Consider the following 22,008-nt stretch of genomic DNA (forward strand, 5'->3'; position numbering starts at 1 on the left):
GTTATTAGAACTCCTCTAACAAATGGATATTTACCTTCCCACGACTAACTTAGTGGTGAGTCCAAATCCAAAGGGGAAGAGGGGATCATAGTGCGGATCCCCAATAAGTCCAAATATTCATTTAAATATAAATGAAATTATAGATATGAGTTTCTTCTTAGCCCAACAATAATAGTACAGATATATATATAAATTTTGTGTTACAATTTTATAGAAATTCTTTTAATAATAGTATTGATTTATTAGAAAATTTGTACTTTGAATTTATAAAAACTCTTTTAATAATAGTATAGATTTAGAATAAATAGGTAATTTGAATTTTATTAGTTAATTTTTAGAGTTTTATATCAATTAATAAATATTTTTTATATTAATAATTAAATAGTGAAATACTAAACACTTTGCACATCTAATAATAGTATAAATATAAATATAGATATAGATATAGATCGGTGGAGAGAAAAATCCCCTTTCAGTAAAAATAGTCTACATCACTATAATACGAAATTATGCTTTTAATCTTTTGCTGAATTACAGAAGCCCAATCTTGGTCAAGCCCAAATTAGGTCTCCATTCGGTCCAATATCGTTAATGCTAAACTCAAACGCTCAGCCCATCAAGCAAGCTCAGCCGGCCCAAGGTGCATTCGGCCCAAACATATTTAGAGAGTCCTACTAAACGAAGGAACCTACGTGAAAGGAAAGTTAAACAGAAGGAAAGTCTGGCATAGAAAGAATTATAAAAGGAAAGAACTCTACACGTAAATAATGATATATGGAATGAATTTGAGAACAAGTAAGGCAAGTCCTACCATAATTCTACCATCTTTTTGTATATAAATAGAGGCCTACACCTCCAATAATGATCATCGACCATTTTTTCTGAGTAATTCTTCTTGATTGGGTTGTATTATTTCTTTTAAATTCTTTTGCCCTCGTTATGTTTTAGGGTCAATGACCATCTATATAAACCCATACCTATTTTGCCTCCTCCAACCCTTCTTCTGCTTCTTACCCATACCCTCCTTGCTCCGCTTGTTCTTCCCTCCCCGCTCCACATACAAAAGAACTACGAAAGTTCTTTGATTTTTATTTCTTTAAGAACTTCTTGTTCAACGTTTTCTAAAAGAAATAAAATCAAAGAACTTTTGTACTACTTTTGGATTTCACTATATATTTTTGATTTCGGATCTCAAACCACCCACTACTAAGCAGGAAAATCGTATGATGATTGCTTCTCTTTTGATAGTTTGGATATATATATATACATGTTTTTCGAGAGATGGTAAGATATTTTTTGTGTCTAGATTTTAAGTTCTTATTTGTTTTGTTTTAGTAATGGTAAATCTGTAACTTTTCTGTTTCTTTATGGGGTGGTAGCACTATAAGTCGTGGGCTAATCTTGGGATGATTTATAATAATTTATTGACTGACGTTACATAGGTGAGAGCTATTCTACCATTACTAACACAGACAAATAAGAAGAAAAAGCTATACCCATAAAATTTCTTACCATCTCTGATGCTGCAGAGCTTCTGCACAACCTTGAAGCAAAATATGATGAGCTGGGTGACACATCTGGTAGTTATTTATTTATATATATATGTTTTACCAAGTTTTGGTAAAACATTTATTATTTTCTCCTAATAGCTTGTCATGGTTTTGTATTTTTCTGTATATTTTGAAATTGCTTCTGCACAACCTTGAAGCAATATATGATGAGCTGGGTGACACATAATGTAATTATTTATTTATATGTATGTTATACCAAGTTTTGGTAATAGCTTGTCATGGTTTTGTATTTTTCTGTTGTTTTATAGTTTTAAATATATAGTGCTTTCTACTTATTGCGGTCATGAGGAAGCGAAATTAATTAATGAATTTTGGCATTTTTATCAGAATCAAAAGGTAATTATATTGCTCAATTGCATATGTTAATTATTTATTTGTTTTATGTATTGGCAAAACATTCCTACGAATGAGATATTGTGCTTTTATGTATTTGTATAACTCATTACTTATCTTGGGAAAAGAAAATTTAGCAGATGGTTTAATTGGAAATTTCTCAAGGTTTTACTTTGAAACGTTAAAATGTTGCCAGGAGAGGTTTGATGTTTATTTGATCAGTTTTTGAGCACTTTCAAGAAAACATTTTCACTTGTTGGATGCACAGTTATCTCTTTTGGTGCTTTTTGAAGGTTGATTTTTATCTATTTTTTTGTTTATGTATTTATTTATTATTTATTATTTATTATTTTTGGTTGCAAGTACTCACACATTTCGCGAATTGTCCACTACGGAACTCAAACCCCTCACCTCCCCCTTTGACGACCCGCGAGGGGGACCTCCCCTTTGGCGACCCGCCCCGCGGGGGGGGGGTGGGGGGTTGCATTCTGATTATTGGGCGATTATTACATTTTGCTTCCTTATTTTGCAAAGGTAGCCCAAGTTGACCTTTGGAGTATGCATGCCGGAGTTTTGAGTTTCGAAAGGAGACTGGCTTGGCTGGAAGATAGAATTGACCACTGCTTGCACTTGAGACCTCCAAATGAATCTTGTGAGTTTTGTAGTGATGAGAATGAGATGCAACAAAATGCTACTGATGATTTCATTAGTTGTTCAGAGTTGAATTTGTTACCTAAGTTGAGGTTTAATTTCCAAGGAAGGTTCCTTTTGTAGCAACAAAAGTATAATGTATTTTCAAAGAAGGTTTTCTTGAAATGGTTTCGTTCTTTATATCGAATTATCAGTGTGTGTATATGTTGTATATTATGTTTTTTAAAAAATATAACACATTAAATAATATAATACTCCTTGCTTAAGAGTTGTAATTCTGTATTGTGGATTCAGAGTATGTGCGGTTCATTGAGTAATGGAAATTTGAATTTGAATGTTGATTGCCGTTGAACAATTTGTGTCATCTTCATCTGTATTTATGTGTATATTTTCAGTGAAGGTGAATTAGTCTGTATACAGGGATGAAACTACTCTCCCGATAGAGATTCATGGAGGTCATTAGACTTCAAAGCCACTCTTGGAGTGTTTAAAGGTGATCCAGTTAATAAATGGCTTATCAATGAATGGTGTTTGTCTGATTAAGTGTTGTTGCAGAAGAATTGACCTGCATATGGGTTTGCTTAGTTGAATGGAATGGCTTCTTGGTCTCTCTTATAGGTGGTGCTGTTATACCTTTTTTTAAGATCTCCTTGTTATACATCTATACATATATATAAATGTACTTAATTTGTAAGGGAGACAAGACAATATTGTCCAAAGCAATTGAGAACACTATGAAACAGTTATAAGCATCATCTGTTACCATAGTGAACTGTAACACAATCACTGGACAAAGAATACTGAGCACTTCAAATTAATGTTTTTTTTATTAGATGCTGGAAATCTTGTTTCTTTTGCTAAGAAAAAGCTTGAAAATTAAATATAAAAACTATTGTTCAATTAAATCCAATTACTTTTTCTATAGCCAGCTGCTCAACGGATCGAAGCTAGCCATCTTCTGGATTATTCATGAAAAGGGAAATGCATATAAAGAAAAAAGAAAAAAAATTGAGGTTAATTCATCCTAAAAATAATTTATTTGTCTTGTAAAATACAAAACTGATAAATATACAAACAATACTGATAAGTATGTGCGGCCTTCCATCAACACCAGCTGAGATAGACCTACAGAAAACAAAATCAGCAGTCAAATAATGTCCATAATTAAGTTCTTCATCAAAAAAATAGTAATTGAAGTAACTAGTTATCAATATATAGTATGAAAATTTTGCACAATGGAATACATACTCATAACCACAATTCACTTTTATCCAAGCATGTGAAGTACAAAGTATACACAGAGAGAATAGGCATCATCTAAGAAAGATTCAACTTGAAAAATTAGCAGTGACACGCAAGGAAAGGGTAAAAAATTCGTAAGTTATGTCATTTCTTGAATTTGATCAAAAAGTAAATTAAAAAACAATCGTAAAACAATGAATGATTTTGTTTTGAACTTTCAAATGGAGTGAAATACATATGGATTCTTATCAAATTCCATGCAACAGAATAGAAGAGATTCTTTTCATAGAGTATGTCCAACCACCTTTCTTTTATGACTGTATAAACACAAAGTGAAAAACATTATAGACTACGGAAGATATTATCTAACAAATGGATATTTACCTTCCCACTACTAACTTAGTGGTGAGTCCAAATCCAAGGGGGAAGAGGGGATCATAGTGCGGATCCCCAATGTTCATCGGGAGTTGATCTACAGTTTTGAACCAAGTTCGTGAAAGTTTTCCGGTGAACTCATAGTCCCCAAAAAGGACATCAGTTATGCCTCGGCCTTCACTGCCTGGTAACCAGGCTGCTACCAGTGCATCAATTGAGGAAATATATGGTTCAATCACAAGAGGTCGACCAGATATGACAACAACAACACACTTGACAGCCCTGCAGACATTGTTGATGACACTTGGTCCAGGATCTGCTATTGTGAGTTTTAGGCTGTCCCCTTCACTCTCAGTGTAAGGATGCTCGCCAACAACCACAATAGCATAATTGAAGTTGCTGGACTTCACATAGTCGCTATCAGGGTTCTCAAGGTAAACATATTCTGTGCTTTTGTGAAGCGTAGATTTTATGGCATTAAGAATAGTAGTTCCTGTTGATGAAAGAAAAAAGAGAAACATGTCAATTGAATAGTGTTTATAGGACATTCAGAGGAGATGTCAGGATCGGAAATACTACTTAAAAGTAATAGTAAAACTAGAAATGATAAGATCATGGTAGTAATACATGTTTTGTCTGTGTAGAGATTAAATTATCAAGTCTCTCATCTTTTCTTAATACAAGCTAAGGTGCCCTATAGGAATAGCTAAATCATCCAACTATCCAAGGAGGCTCACGAGTCTACTTCGTGGAAACAAGATTCTCTTCCGAAGAATCTCCTCAATAATGTCCATTTGTTTTCATTGAAAGGTTTCAACTTGAATGAATATAAATCTACGAATACAAATATCAAGAGTTGCAGAACTGCCCAAATGGAGGGAGGGGGGACGACGAGATGACAACAAAAAATAATTTTGATTAATCTCAAAAAAGATAAAAAGTAGTTGCCCCTATTTCCTTGTTTTCAGCCCATTCCACCATGTTATTATACTATGAATCTACAATATCTTCCCAATTCCCACCAGATTTTCACATTACCTGTAGTCTTCGCATATCCTGAGTTTTACTGATGCACTAGTGATTTTATCAACTTTGTGATTTTTGGAAACTCTTCATATCCTAATTTTTGAAAACTTTCCCTGTTTCTGTTTTTGAAAACTTCCTGATTTTATGTAAATTTCTGATTTTTAGTAACTTTTCCATATTAAAATAAAGCCAATTATAGTAAGACTGTGAGGAGACTATATATATAAAGGGTGGCTAGGGTATTGGAGAGATGGTGATTAATATCATTCTTAATAGAATTGCAGCAACTATTGTTTGCTCGTTTTTTCTCCTTGTTCTAGCATTCTTTTCCTTCTTCGTTGACCTCTCTCTTGCTTTAGACTACAATTGTTTGTCCTCTCTTGTTAAGGGGGCATCAGTTGGTATCACAGCTCAGGTTTCGACTTTCCAACGACTCAAGCATGCCTCTACGACAACAATTGAGAGGAGAACATCATAGGATGCGGTCCAGCCAAGCCCTTATCCCAGCAAGTCCAAAACGAAGTCAATAATCTGTGGAGACAAGTTGAGATGTGGAACCAGCAATTTGCTCAACATGTTATCAACCCGCCGGTTAATAACAACTTCCCGTTGGAGGATGACCTGTCCAGGATAAGAACTTTTGCTGGAAATTCGTTTTATGTTCTGCATCGCCATAGATCACTCGAAAACTGGACCAGCTATCGTTGGGAGGTGAATATCAAAATTGAGATTCCAGAGTTTTACAGGAGTTTATCGCTTGGCTGTATTTTTTAATACCACGAGATACCAATTGCAAGAAGGTCAAGCTCGTAGCTATTCATTTAAAAGGTAGAGCATTGGCATGGTGGGAGCAACTACGGATTACTTGGCAGTACAATCAAGGTACCAAAGATTGTAGAATGGGAAAAGATAAAGGAAAATTTGAAGGAACAATTTTTGCCTTTTAATTATGTCCAAATGATGTACCAACATTTGCATAATGTAAGGCAAGGAAGACGTAGTGTGGAAGATTACACTGAAGAATTTTATCAGTTGATAGCGCACAATGACCTATCAGAGAGTGAAGAATATATGGTGGCACACTATTAGCGGACTAAGGCCCAACATACAAGAAGTTCTACTCTTGCATTCATTTTGGCTAGTCTCGCTTTGGTGGTGGAGAAGCAACAAAACGAGCAGGTTTCACGCTTCGGCAACAGCCACAAGGTTGCAGTTCACTTTTAATGGAGAATCAGCCCCTATAACAGTGCAGAACGAGGCTCAAAATGTGGGACAGTAGCTGCCACATGTTGGTGGAGTTAAAGAGCAGGTTGCCAATGCTGGAACCTACCAAAATTATGGAAGGACAGGAAGCCAAAATTGAGGGAGACCTTGGGATGAGGTATTATAAGTGTGTAGAGCCCGGACATAGATCGGCGGAGTGCAAAAAACATTTTGATGGGGGAAAACAACTTTTGATGGAGGAAAATGATACCACCTTGGAGGTCAAACCAAAATAAGATGATGTCCTGGAGGAAGAGGATAATATCTTATATGGTGATGTAGGCGAATCTTTGGTTATGTAAAAATCACCATTGCTTCCGAAACATGAGGATGATAAAACTAAGGAATTCAACACAGCAAAAGAAGAGAATGATGACAAGAAATTTGCTACTGAAAGTGAGCAGCATGGATTAGTTAACGGGTCAATGAAAATTCCAAATTACATGTCCAAGACGGTATGGAAGAATTAGGGCATCAAGTTGATGAAGGATCACCATGCGAGCAGATTGCGAATGAAGAAAATTTTATTTCGGACAGTTCTAGTGTAGATATTTTGGTGTTGTGTCGTGGAGGTTCTCATTGCAATGAACAATATGCTTTCTGTGGCAGGCAAAACTTGTTTGGTTAGGATTGATTTTGGTGCAAAGTTTCTTGCTCCTCTTGCTAAATGTTTTGAGAATGATATCATGCATCTTGAGGTTTGGAGAAATGGCTTGATTGTCCACTTAAAGGTGGAGAAAATGTGAACTTCGTATTTGCAGGAACAATGCAACCAGACATAACTTGTTCCTCTTGCTAAATGCTTTGAGAATGATATCATGCATCTTGAGATTTGGAGAAATGGCTTGATTGTCCACTTAAAGGTGGAGAAGATGTGAACTTCATATTTGCAGGAACAAGGGAAGACTGATGCAGTCAGTGATTTTATCGACTTTTTGAGTTTTGAAAACTTTTCATATTCTGATTTTTTTAAAATTTTACATGTTCTGATTTTTGGAAACTTCCTGATTTTATGTATTTTTTATTTTATTTTTATTGACTGTCCTTTAGTGTTGTAAAAAGCCAATTATAGTAAGACTGTTAGGAGACTCCATACAAAGGGTGGCTAGGGTATTGGAGGGAGGGTGATTATTATCATTCTTAAAAGAATTAGAGCAACTATTGTTTGCTCATTTTTTCCACCTTGTTCTAGCATTCTTTTACTTCTTCGTTTATCATTCTTAATGAATTTGCTATTGTTTGCTTTGGGAAACAATTGTTTGTCCTCTCTTGGTAAGGCGGCATCATCTTCACTATATAAATACTAAAATTGAACATATTTAAGAATAGTTAATATAGTAAAATCATTAAAAATCCATACCAGTTGTGTAATTATTGCCACTAAATCCCTGCCATGTGATCGTCCACCCACCACATTGATAACCCAAATTATCAGCATGGCTACCAGCAACTAGAATTTTGGATGCATTGGTGGGAAGGGGTAACAATGGACCATCTTCCTCTTTTCCATTCTTCAGAAGCACAAGCGATTTCCTCACAGCTTCCCTGGCCAAGTTTCTGTGTGCCTATTTAAACAACAGGAATCCACTTATCACAGTATCTAATTTTATTTTTGCTATGCCGTCTCGGCAAAAAAAATAGACAGAAAAAAGATCATGGAACCTGGCAAGACTGAGTAGCTTTACCCAAAGAAATAGAATGGCCAATATAAAGTATGCCATCTTAGTCAAAGAGTTTTATTTTTTTCCCCTCATTTATACTCATCCAACAACTAATAGCCAAACAATCCGAAAGGTGAGAAATTTCAAACCCAATAATGGAACGATCTACTAACCTGGCTTCCAACCTCATCAACTAGGCTAAGATCAGCTAGAGGGTTCTCAAAGAGATCAACGTTGAACTTCACTAGCAAAATCCTCTCCACAGCATCATCAATACGGTCCATTGGGATAACTTTGTTTTTGACCAGGAAGATGAGATCATCAATGAACTCTGTATATTTGAATGGCAGCATGATCTGTAAAACACCAAGAGAAGCGACTCACTTTTAAATCGCACTCCCATACGGTTGCATCAACTATACAGGGAGAGCCAGTTTTATCTTCAATTAAGTTTTAAACTGACATTAGTCCATAAAGAGAGTCACTAACCATGTCGATGCCAGCTAGAATACTAGCCTGGACGGAGTAAGTGTAGTTTGAATGTGGTGGAGAAGTAATCCTGTCAATGCCCTCCCAATCTGAGATAACTAAACCCTGATAATTCATTCAAATTAGTACAGTTGCCAGAGATACTTCAGGTCTATCTGACATAGAATTAGGAACAAGTAACAATCAAAGGTACATATTAGATTTGGCATACATAAAAAAATAAAAATAAAAATAAAATAAGGGAATTTGAAGATCATGAATGTGTAAAATATGTCCTTTTTCCTTTTCAATTTTTTGGAGATAGCCTAATAAAGTTCACTCCATATACATTAATAATTTAGGGGTTTGTTTGAACATTCATTAATTTGAGTGGCGCCATTGACATGTTGATTTTATATAGCATTTCAATTTGAAAAGCCATTATCTTGGAAGAGACATTTAACAAGACAGAAGTCCTCTCACAAATAATGCTAGAAGTTTTGAATGTTGCTGTTTCAAGAAGAGCTAAGAATGATCACATTCCATGAACTAGGATAAAATTCCTTTTTCCCTTTCTTAGACTGAATTTCTACTTTAAATGCCACTGAAAGTAAAATGGGACCTTCAAATCTAAAGGGCATCCAAGACACACTAAGAGACAACAAAAGAAAATAAACTAACATAACATCACATATCGAAAACCATTTTTTCAAATTCCAATTTTAAAAGGGAGCTAAAAGTTTTCTCTCATTTATGGAAAGCAATGGTCTCCAAGCACATAGTTGTTTGAGTGCAAATCTGTGCTAATATGAGTTTCCCTAAAAGGACACAGTTCAGCCGTAGTATTGGTCCACGTAACAAGCCCCTATATCAAATAATTGAGAGATAATTTCAGTGTGGATGTTACCAAGTGAACTTTACCTTAAACTTAAGTGTACCCTTGAGGAATCCAGTAATTAGAGTGCGATTGGCATGCATCTTTTCACCGTTCCAGCTAGAGTAGGAAACCATAATTGTTGAAACACCTTTATTGATGGAGTCATTGTATGCGGGCATGTGGATGCTAAACAATCCATTCTTGTCAATCAATGTGTTGTTCTCATCGATGCCCTTCGTTGTCCCACCATCGCCCACAAAGTGCTTTGCGCAAGCTGCAACCTTCTTCCTGCCAAAATGATAATAAATATATGTAAATAGATGAGCTCATCAGGAAGGAAAAGAGGAAAAGTCGAGCAATGTGGTTCATGTAATTGCGGATTTCTTAGCTATTGAGTAATTGTACCCAAGTACATAATCAAAGTTTGGTCTAACAAAGATGACACCCAGGATATTTAATGTTAAACATTTGATCACATAACCAAAATGATAAGATCAGATCAGATCACCCATGTATTAACTGTGAATTTGTGATGAAATCAACAGGTTAAATGGTAACTATATAAATAAAATAAATAAAAAAAGAAGCTCAGGTTTCTCATTTGCTTGGGTTTAAGAATTGTGTAGCTTTATTTAATTGATATAAATTGAAAATCAGAGGAGCTATACCTATTAATTTATTTCGAGTCTACAAGTTGACAAGAAGTTCAGCATGAATAATAATTAAGGAATTCAATTGACAACTTCAAAAATTGAAGCTTATACTATAAAGTAATATATGCTTTGACTTTTATCGAGTCCATACTTTCCGCCAACATATGGAACTCCCATCGGTAAACCATTTGGAATTTCGCCTTGTAACCCAAATATAATGTCTGTCATATCTTGAACAATCTTAGGATCCTCACTGTAGCTTTCATAGCACCGACCCCATCTGGGATCTCTACAGACCTATACAAAAGATACCACAAAATTTGTCAAACCTCATAACGCAAAAAATAAAAAAGAAACTAGGAAAACAAGGAACTCACTTGACAAATGAAAATATCTGCAAGTCCACTAAAAGATTTTAACCATATTGTTACTTACAGCAATGCAAGGAGCAAATGCATAGGGAATTCCCGTAGCTCGGACTTCAACTGCAGTTGCAGCTCCTATCCTCCTCACAAGTTCAGGATCCCTGAGGTAGTGAAATTTATTAGAAATTTTAATATTTAGTTGTATTGCAAATTTGTATTAGACTGATCATACAGCATACTTTTTCCACAAAATAAAGCACTAATAGATGGTGTTTAGGTGAGCAGAAACTTCCTTGTCATGAAAGGTTTATAATTTAGTCAAAGTATGCAACCCAATTAAAGAAAATATACATTTCATTGTCCAAGAGAAGCTTAAGAATTAAAATATGCAATGCTAACTGCAGAAATATAATAGATAATTAATATATTGCAATTTTTACAAGCTTTGATTGAATTGACAGAGTTGCTCGGTAGTCCGCACTTAACCAAATGTGTTAAAAGAATGAATAGATGACATCTTTTGACAAACAATATCATGTTTTCGTTTGGAAACACAAAAATAAGTAGGAGGAGATGCAAGAATGAAACCTTGGTTTAAGTAGCATAAACACAGACATGGGGCATGGACACAGTATGACACTGACCCAATCCTAAAAGAATAGAACATAATAAGGCGTGGATATGGCGACATATAATTATGAATTTTTATTGTATACATTTATTATGGAAGACAATTGTAGAACTTCGCTTTTATTTTTCCTAGTAAATTAACAATTTTAGAACTTTGATTAATTTTCTAATTTATATACTCTTTAATGTTTACTTATCAAAAAAATATATATATATACTCTTTAATGTCCATAAAAATTATACGTTAAATACACCACTGCTATTCTCCCCCCGCTGAAATACTGAATGTTTGATTTGTCGGGGTCATATGAACAATGTTAAATTTTCTTAAAAGAGAGAGATTGGACATTACAGGGTCCGTTCATCTTGTTTCTAAGATTATTGAACACTGTTCCTATTATAACATGTTTGTGCAACATACGTCCTGTTAGAGTGTCTAAAATGTCTCCACCAGCTGTTTAAAATCAAAATCATGGACACGTTTATGAGATACCAGACACGTGTTGAAAAGTGTCAGTGAAGCATCTAAAATTGATCCGACGTTGATGAAACATCTTCATAAAAGTGTTTGTACTTCTTATAACTTGATTTTAGATTATAATCATAAATAATAATATAAATAAAGCAAAAAATTAGAATTCTATGAACGACCAGCATGTTTTTTTTCCCTTAAGATAATTAGAACAATGTTCCCCCAAAGAACTTAACATTTTCACTTACCTTGTAGCTCCGAGCCCAATATTATGTGGAAATATTGTAGCTTTATAGACATTGTTGTGCCCGTGAACAGCATCGATTCCATATATCATTGGGATCCCCAAGCGGCTAGATAATGACCCTTTCTGAAAACCATTCACCATATTAACCCAATCTGCAACACTAGCATTTAGTAGTGGTGTACTCCCACCTCCACTCAATATGCTCCCTGCACTAACACCAAGTGTATCTTCAATCCATAATGTCCTCCATGATTCATAGCTCTTGTTTTGTTTCTTATTCTATTAAATTCAAACGAAAATTCAATCATTCTGAACTGTTACTTCAATTGACTTTTAGGAATAAGTCCATTTCATAAATAAGTTAACTTACTCGTGCAAATATAAACAAGATAAGAGAAAAAATAATATAGGAGTAAAGCTTCTAGTTTTTTAGAAACTAGTATTGTGGTCAAATGAGCATATTAAAGAAAGTAAGAGTTTACTTGGTTTGTAACTATCAAAACAATTTTCTGTTCTTCGAAAACTGAAAACTGAAAACTGTACAAAAAATTCTGCATTGTGCAATAGCTGTTTTCTGAAAACTCAGTTATAAAAAGTTTGTTTTCAAAGCTGTTCCGTTTTTTGAATTTTTGAGAACTATTTTCAGAGTTACAAACCATGCAGGCCCTAAGATTCTCCCACAGAATTCCTAAACACATTTTAGAAGTGCTAATCAAAAGTGTGTGCGAACCAAAAAAAAAATGGAATTTTTGCATTTCCTTGTTAAAATGAAGAAAGCAGTTAAAATTCATATAAATTCATGCATTTATACATATAATATACTTTTACTACCAATGGAGTAGTCCCACCATTTCATTAATAAATTAACTTACTCTTTCACATTTAAAGAAGAAGATAATATAAAATTTAATAAATGAGTAAAGCTTATAGCTTTTTAGACACTTTATTATTGTCAAAGGAGCATATTAAAGAGAGTGAGATGTCCCCATTGAATTCCCAAATGCATTTTGAATGTAAGAAAAGGAATTTTTGCATTTCCTTGTCTATAATGAAGAATACAGTAAAAATTTATATAAATTCATGCATATATAGATTTATTACCAATGGAGTAGTCCTTCATTAGCTCAGCAGTGGCAACAGTTCTGTCAATCTGCACCATTTGACCAATCTTCTCTTCCAAAGTCATTCGACTCATAAGATCCATGATTCGAACCTTCACCGGCTGTTTTGGATCTTTGTACTTCATGTACTCTGCCTCCGCCGTTGCAGTCCAATACCACCATAACATCGTAACCAAAACCAATGGAATTGATATCTTCACCATCTTCACTGTAAAAGTGTCTCTCCTGTTGCAAAAGACACATCATTTCACAAATCAAACCCAACCGTCAATCGATGTCCATGTTTGGTTAATGAGAAAATACAGGAAAATTATATAAATGGAAATTTTGAATATTGCAATGGCAGGAATTGGCCCAAGAACTTACTGAGCCTAACGGAATTCCTATTCTAACTTTTTTTTTTTTTTTTACTAAACAATACAATAAAGCATGAGATTCGATTTCTATCAACTATGTTTTTCTAAGCAACCAAGCAGTGGGTAAAGAAAAAAGTGCAAGAGATCAATTTCCATGTGGCATCCACTTAAATAGAAGCTAAATTGATACCCTTGTTTGGTTAATGAGAAAGTGCAGGAAAAAAGTAGAAATCAACAATTTGAATAGTGCAATCGCAAAATTAGCCTCAAGAAACAAACTTTCTTACTTTTTGATTAACCAGTACCCTAAAGCATGATATTTAGATTTCTACTATCTCTTAGTTTTTCTAGGCCACCAATCAGCGGGTAAAGAAAAAAACTGCAAAAGAATATTTTTCATATGGCATCAACGACTTAAATACTACCAGTATATATAGAGAGAGATACACACAAAATGATATGATAAGTAAAAAGTGATGCATTGTGGACTTGTAGTATTAAAGCACTAATTAAAACCCTAATTAAGAAACCAAGTTTTATTGACTACAAAATCATACTTATACACAGTAACTAAATCAATGTCACAACTTTATGAGCTATCTAGAAATGACGTTCACACACACAAACACACAGATATATATATCTATACAGAGAGAGCCGACGAGTGATGATATTAAAGCACTAATTAAAACCCTAATTAAGAAACCAAGTTTTATTGACTACAAAATCATACTTATACACAGTAACTAAATCAATGTCACAACTTTATGAGCTATCTAGAAATGACGTTCACACACACAAACACACAGATATATATATCTATACAGAGAGAGCCGACGAGTGATGATACATTGTGAGTAGTCTGAAAGTGGAGTAAAGAGGTGGTCCTACGGTGGTGACTGTAGGAGATGCGAGTTTTGTTTTTAGAGCTTTTCACATAGTGAGTGCGTGTTTGCTGTGTGTTTTTGACTTTGAAGTACATACACGTAAGTGAATTAGAGTATTAGATTCGAGAACGTGATTGCGACCCGTGAAAACCTCGTCCTTTTGACTGTGTGTGAGGCGTAGTGGAGACCATGTTGATGTCGATCTGGTCGGTCCGATGGTTGGCCAGTCATCTTGTGACTGCACAATGAACGGTTAGATCAGTAGAGATCGATGGTTCTGTGGGGTCGGAGTAACATTGGGCGAGATATGTGGACTCTGATTAACTAAACCCGTTTGTTTGTAAACGATTTCTATTGGTCCACTTGGTGCACCTGCATTGGAATTTTAAAATGTTTTGCCATCTATCGTTTCACTTTAAAATAGTTTGTCGCTTAGTGAAAGAGATAGCTATGAAACTTAGGGTGTTTTTGGATAGGCAAGAGGGAAAAGAAAAGAAATGACAGTATTAGTTAAGAGAGAAAAGAAAAGATGGTAGTTATTTTTGGTTGTATAAGATAAAAGGGAGAAAAGAAAATGATAGTGACCAAATTACTATCCTACCCTTTTATAACTACTTCACATTATGCATTTCTAAAATTTCACATAGGATATTTGGAATGTTTCTTTGTGATAGTTTAATGCAATGGATAAAAACAAAAGAAAAAAATAAAAATAAAAAATGAAGAAAATGGATGAAAACAAAATTAGGACATAAATGAAATAACTTGTATTTATATTGATTTGTGGATGGTATTTTTAGTATTAAGAGTTTACAACTTACTCCACAATCCTTTCTCTCTCTATCTTCTCAAATTAGGAGAGAAACAAAAAAAATAAATAAAAAAAAAATAAAGAAAATGGATGAAAACAAAATTAGGACATAAATGAAATAACTTGTATTTATATTGATTTGTGGATGGTATTTTTAGTATTAAGAGTTTACAATTTACTCCGCTATCCTTTCTCTTTCTATCTTCTCAAATTAGGAGAGAATGTTTATAAGGGATGGGGAGGGATACCTATCTCTCCCTATTCTCTTTTTTCTCTCCAACTAAGTTACCCAAACACACTCTCACACTATCTTTTTTTTTTTTTTTTCCTCTCCATATCCCTCCAAATCAACCCTACCAAACACACCCTTAGATCCTCACGGGTACACCATTCTACTATTGATGTAGATCAATAACATATTACAAATTTAATGTATTACAGATTGATGTTAATGTTTAATTACTAATGGTGAATTAATTATTATTTATAATTCAGTAAAAAGAATAATTTAAATTGTATATGCCTATTTGGTATTGGTTAACATGTCCTCGCTGAGAATCTAAGAATTGTCTATAATATAATTCTTGCAAAAGTGTAATGGAGTTGTTGCTTAAGCAAATATAATTTATTACATAAGTTATTTTAAGGCTAGGGGGCACACGATTATGATTCCGATTAAGAGTATTTTGAAATCAAATCAGTTTTAATGATTGCATAAAAATTTGAACCAAATCGAATTGTATGGCTAATGGAACCGAACCATAAGAGACCGATTTGGTTCTCGATTTTAGCCTTCAAAATAGTTCAATTATTGCTCAGACCATTGTCATGCCGATAGAGAACAACTCTGGAAGCACCATACTAGATCCGTCTAGTTCAGTTTTTTGGTTTCTCTAAAAAAATTTTGCACACCTAATAAAAGCACGGGATAAAACCGCACAAGAGTGGATGTGGATTCCTTCAAATTCTAGCTTTTTCTTATTTTCTCCTCATTTCTCTCTTGAAAGGAGGTGACCTGATAGTATTGAATCATAGGAAGCACGGATACAAAACAAAAATGAAACCGTACGAGAGAGGATGTGGATTCCTTTTAAACTCTTGCTTTTTTCAATTTTCATCTCCTTTTTCTCTCAAAATGAGGTGACTTAATACAATCACTCAAATGAAAAGAGAAAAAATTAGAAAAAAATAAGTCATTTTGTTATTTTTTGTTTACCATTTTAACAAGTGTGTGTATATATAATTTTACAAATTTTCTAACAAAAAAAAAATCTATAACGCTTGAATTCTCAACTTTTCATAACAATAGAAGGTAAAAAGATACTACTACATTACATCATTAGTGATAAAAACTCATGCATATAAGTTATTTTTATTAATAATTTGTTTTACGCATTTGTATGCAAATCATGTTTTGACAATTTATATTTGCTCTCAAACATTCATTATTATTCCTAAAACATTTGCCTAAAAAGAATCCTTTATATAAGTTGAAGACAAGGTGGTAGTGTCTATTAACCTCTATTAACCAATGATGGAAAAATGAATAAGGTATTTGTTAATTATTACTTTTGACTAAATACCACAGAAATGAAACTAAATCTTAAAAATAGAAGAAATACAATTATAACTAAACCTGAAAAATAACACATAAGTGAGGTGATTAATTTTGTACATTGAAAAATATAAAATTGGTCTAATGCAGCAATTTTATTCCAAATCCGTTCTACAAAATAAAAAGCATTTTTTAAACTTGTTTCATTCCGCATTGAAGTCGAGACTCTCCTAGACTCCTCCTATACATATATTTATGGGTTAATTTCACTAACAACCCTTCAAGTTTGGCCAAATATCTCATTGAAACATCTTTCGAAAATTATTATCACTTTGGTTCAATTTTATTTTTTCGTCATTAACACCGTTAAAAATATACAAAAAGACAAATTTAACCCTAAATTTTTATTAATTTTTATTTCAAAATATCAACAATTTAAAATGACTATTTTGCCCTCATCACTCTCACCTACACCCCCCCCCCCCCTTCTCAACGCACACAACCTTACACACTCAATAGATAAACACTTTTTCATATATATATAGTTCACAATTATTTTGGGTAACTAATAAAAAGAAATTAAAGTTTATTTGGAACTAATTAAAAAAAAAAATCAGAAATCATTGATATCCTATATAACTAATGTCATCCAAATGAGCTCTAAATATGGAGCAAATAATAGCATAGATTTATTAATTTTTTACATTCATCACTTTTCGGAAAATATTTGATTGAGCCAGGAGAAATGTGGTGCTGGGTAATCTGGTTCAAGTCTCATTATTCATATGTTTATTTTCTGTTGATAATTATTTTATTATACTCAACTTTATTGCCATCGTGACTTTTACTATCAGAGTGTAATATATATAACTATTGCAGTGCTCTACAAAAATTCATAAAAAGCTTGAATTGAAGAAACATCATTATTCACGTAAGTTGTGCCTTATTCCTCAAACCAATGGGTAAATGATTCTGAAGGCAGGATGATTCTTCTTATCTGCTATTATGCTAATGGGATTCTAAAGGCAGGATGATTCCTCGAGCTTAGGGTTGATTTGTGTTGGCCAAGGCTTGATTTGTATGATTTTGGGGTTAATTTGCATTGGCAACGACCGAGGAGAAGGCTTGATTTGTATGATTTTGGGGTTAATTTGCATTGGCAACGACCTGAGGAGAAAGGATGCGATATCTATCTATATAATTTAATTTGTATATAGTACTGTATATAAGAAGCAATATAGATATATAATTTAATTTGTAAATTTATAAAATATTTAGGGGTATTTCTTTTTATTTAATTCTTAGGTTAAAGAGTTTTTTTTTGACAAAATCAAAGGGCATTTAAGTCATTTTGCATCTCTGACACCACATATTGTGAGTGAAAGTAATTTTCAAAAGATATTTTAATGTGATGTTTGGCCAATTTTAATGTGATGTTTGGTCAAATTTAAAGGGATGTCGGTGAAATTAACCATATATTTAAAAAGAAAACAATTCAAATTAACCTTATATTTAAAAAGAAAACAATTCAAATTTAAATAAATTTAGTGTTGTGAATCTATTGTGGATCTAAAAGAAAATATGAAACATAAAATTATATCTTCAATAGAGAGAGAATGATGGAGAGAGGGGAGAGAGATCTTATTACTTTCTCTTAAATCCAAGTACATCGATATAACAATGAACAATCCGTATTTATAGCCAAACTTTAGTCAACATCCTTAGGGCCCGTTTGGAAAGTGTTGTGTTTTGTAGTGTAATGCTCTAACCTAGAACAGAACAAGTGTTTTGTAATGTGATATTTTGAAATGGGAACAAAACATGTTTAGCAACGAAAATTTGCGGTGAAAATTTTGGAACAGAAACATGGTAGAACATGTTTGGCAAGGTGTTTTGTTTCAAAAAATATGAGAACAAATATTAACTTGAAAAATTGAGGAACATAAATTAACTTGCACTCCATTAAAATTTATAGTAAATTATATTGCAGTAGAGGGGACCAATTCTATGATTTTCGACTTTCAAAGTTGTATCACAGGATCTGAAAATGTAAATAAATCAGATTTTCAAGTTCAATCTACACTAGTGAATTGTGAAGGCAAAACTCCTCAAACTGTTGAGAAAATGCTTCGGTGATATGCAATCTTTACATAAATTCTCTTGGCAGACATGCAACAGTAGAGATTATAAATAATAAACACAAATAGAGACTCGGAAAAACTGTGTTTGAAACTTCTCTTTGGCCCATGCAATTGCTTCATCAACGCTAAGCTCTTCGCTTGTCCTTTCCCCAATGTAAGGATTAATCTCAATGACATAAGAACTCATCACTTCATCCTCTTCTTGTTCCATTTATTGTTCTTGCAACACTCTTTCTTGAACTTCCTTGGCTTTGGCCTTTGATTCTTGACAAACTGAAGGAGAATTGAGTTCAAGATCATCCATGGATACTTTGACACTTCTATATGAATCAGTTCAATTGTAATGGTCTCTGGGGAGGAAACTCGTCACGAGAATTCAAGATGGGAGCTTCAGAAATTCTCTTTGTATTCATTTTTGACAAATCGGTTTTCGGTATTTGAACGACTGCCAATAAAAAAATCGAAATATCCAAATTACAGACCATCCATGGAATTGGAACCAAAAATTGAAAAATTAAAGTTTTAAATTAGGATTTTAAGTACAAAAATCCATGTTACACCCCATCTGTGGATTTGTAAGCAGAAAACTCAAAAATATTGAACATGAAATGCGAACATTAACTATATCGAACAAGAAAAGCGAAAATGATTCAAACTTGCGTTGTTCTGCGACGAAAACACTGAAATAGCAAACTTTGTTGGGTGATTTGAAGAAAAAATCAACAGATTTATAGTCGTTTTCAGTAAGAATGCAAGAACAGTGGATTCGCCTCCAGAATCGGCTGAAGAGATTGCGTAACAAACCCTAGAAAAGTGTTGCAAGTCGTGAAATAGCAGACTTTGTTGGGCGATTTGAAGAAAAAATCAACAGATTTGTAGTCGTTTTCAATAAGAACGCAAGAACAATGGATTCGCCTTGAAATCACCTAAAGAGATCGCGTAACAAACCTTAGAAAAGTGTCGCAAGTCATATATAAACCTGTGTTGCGTTTGGGCCAATGTTTTCTCCACTACAGTGCCATTGTTCTCGCCGCTACAATGAATTTCTAGCCCAACTATTGTTGGAACAAACTGGAACACAAAAATGTTGTTTCAACATTGGGCCCGAAATGTTGGGTTGTTCTGTACTGTTGAGAACAAAATAAGGTGGGCCAAACATGTTGTGGACTCAAAATGAGCTACTGTAGCGGCGCTGGAGCATTACACAACACTTAGGAACACTTCCCAAACAAGCCCTTAATGCACCATTAACCAAGTGCATTTAACTCTTATTTATTGCACTGCATTTAACTTTTATTTATTGCACCATTAATTCAACACTAGTGGACACCATATATATATAACACTTCCCCTTGGGGTCCATTACACAACACTAAGAATATGCCTCGTTAAAACCTTGCTAAGAAAAACCCTGTGGGATAAAAACTTAGCGAAGGGAAAAAGAGTACAATATTCCTGTGTATATGAAAATGGTATTGTATAGGTTAAAACTGCCTCATTAAAACCTTGTCAGGAAAACCCAATGGGACAAAACCTGAGCGAAGGAAAAAGAGTACAGTATGCCAATATCTTTTCAATTTAGAGCTCCCCCTTATTGCTGCATTAGTTCAACACTAAAGATCCTTGAGTTAACGCATTCCAATATTGTGTACCAACCTTTTGAACGTCGTAGTTGGTAGTGCTTTAGTGAACTTGTCTACTAAATTTTCATTTGAATGTATTTGCTGAATATCAATATCACCATTCTTCTAACGTTCATACGCACAAAAGAATTTTGGTGAGATATGTTTGGTCCTGTCACTTTTGATATAACCCTCTTTCATCTGTGTAATATATGCAGCATTATCTTCATATAATACTGTAAGGTTATCTTTTATTGATGAGAGACCACATGTTGTTCGAATATGCTAAATCATAGATCTCAACCAAATGCATTCTCTACTTGCTTCATGAATTGCGAGTATCTCTGAATGATTTGAAGAAGTTGCAATCATTGTTTGTTTTATAAATCGCCATGATATAGCAGTGCCACCACAGGTAAACACATATCCTGTTTGTGAATGAGCTTTGTGTGGATCAGAGAGATGGCTAGCATTTGCATATCCAATTAACTGGGAGTTTGATTCTATCGATGCAGGATTCCGCGGTGACCCGAAGCGACGTCGTACCTGAAAAAGGAAGAAAAAGATGATCGAGTACCGGAGTAGTACCGACGATCAAGTCAGTGCTAGATCAGAAAGGTGGAAAGAAAGTTAAAAAGACTCTCTTAGGGATTTGTGTCGTACTTTTTATGTTAACCCGAAAGCCCTCTTTATAAAGATGTCAAGTTGTATTGAAGAATGAGCAGTATTCCTCATACTTTTCCAACACGGAAGGGAGAACATGTTCTTATCCTTATCAAAGATAGTGGAGTTTATCTTGATTTACAGCTTTGTGTGACGGTCAAACTTCCTGGCTGAAGACTCCTCATCAGTTGCCCCCCATTCTCGGATTTGTATGTCGAACGTAGATAATGTAAAGATTTATTCCTTTAACTTATTCTTCACCATGCCGTATATATATTTACATATTATTATTATATATTTTTTATTTTTGTCCAACAAGTAAAAATAACACATATATACTTTACTTGCTGGAGAAATACACATGGGCTCATGTAACCCACATGGTTAAGACCCTCCACCTTGGTGGCAGGGGTCATGGGTTCAAAACTCCCTTCAAGCGCCAAAATACTTTTTATAATTAAAAGAGGTAGCTTACGTGGCAGGAGGCTGCCACGCGGCACACTTAGGAGAGGTTGTAAGAGAGGCTGCTATATGGCTGCCACGTGGCAGTGTAAGAGGTTGCCATGTGGCGGCGAGGAGATGGGCTGCCACGTGGCACAGCTTGCAACACTTGTATGTTGTATAGCAGTAGGCATCACATCAAAATATATTTACCCTTACAGGGTCAAAAAAGTAAAGTAGGAGTAGGCAGCAGCTTCAGAAAAATCACGAGTAAAGGAATCAAATAAAGTGCGTAGAAGAATCACCAGAAACATCAAATAAAGTCTAAGAAATTAGGCACGCCTTCATTATTACTTGTTTTTTTTGTTTTTTGTGTTCGAAAATCAACTATTCTCATCGGGAAAGCATGGCACTCCTTCTTCACCTATTCGTCTTATTTAAGGAGTATAGAAGAGTAAGCTTCTACCTTCATAATCTTTCAAGGTAAATGTCTTTTTCTCCCTCTGTTTTTTCTATATGATGGATCGTGTTAATGTAGACATGGGAGACAACGTTCGATCTTCAATTTCGGAGTCTG

The 22,008-nt window shown here is 34.1% G+C and overlaps 1 protein-coding gene and 1 long non-coding RNA gene across 7 annotated transcripts; both read right to left on the reverse strand.

The window, feature by feature from the left end:
- Positions 1-3,356: 3,356 nt before the first annotated feature.
- Positions 3,357-14,245, reverse strand: LOC132299954 (uncharacterized). 6 transcript variants are annotated; one of them, XM_059796850.1, is made up of 11 exons: positions 14,162-14,245; positions 12,936-13,180; positions 11,836-12,040; positions 10,556-10,646; positions 10,272-10,417; positions 9,512-9,755; positions 8,612-8,716; positions 8,296-8,478; positions 7,822-8,026; positions 4,182-4,665; positions 3,357-3,680 (listed from the first exon to the last, which is right to left on the reverse strand). In XM_059796850.1, coding segments are annotated over exons 1-11 (2,016 nt in total). In that variant the 5' UTR covers positions 14,164-14,245; the 3' UTR covers positions 3,357-3,574. The 6 variants fall into 6 exon arrangements, with proteins under 6 accessions (XP_059652833.1, XP_059652837.1, XP_059652834.1 ...); XM_059796854.1 differs by lacking the exon at positions 14,162-14,245 and adding an exon at positions 13,869-14,145; XM_059796851.1 differs by lacking the exon at positions 14,162-14,245 and adding an exon at positions 13,599-14,145.
- A 4,287-nt stretch (positions 14,246-18,532) lies between these two features.
- LOC132298701 (uncharacterized) lies at positions 18,533-19,647 on the reverse strand. The gene is made up of 2 exons (XR_009479931.1): positions 19,510-19,647; positions 18,533-19,150 (listed from the first exon to the last, which is right to left on the reverse strand). It is a non-coding gene; the product is annotated as an uncharacterized LOC132298701 (long non-coding RNA).
- Positions 19,648-22,008: the final 2,361 nt, after the last annotated feature.

This window comes from Cornus florida, unplaced genomic scaffold (genome assembly GCF_030987335.1).
Source record: "Cornus florida cultivar Cherokee Brave unplaced genomic scaffold, ASM3098733v1 CherokeeBrave_3.0.0_Hap2_Chr03, whole genome shotgun sequence".
NCBI classification, from domain to species: Eukaryota; Viridiplantae; Streptophyta; class Magnoliopsida; order Cornales; family Cornaceae; genus Cornus; species Cornus florida.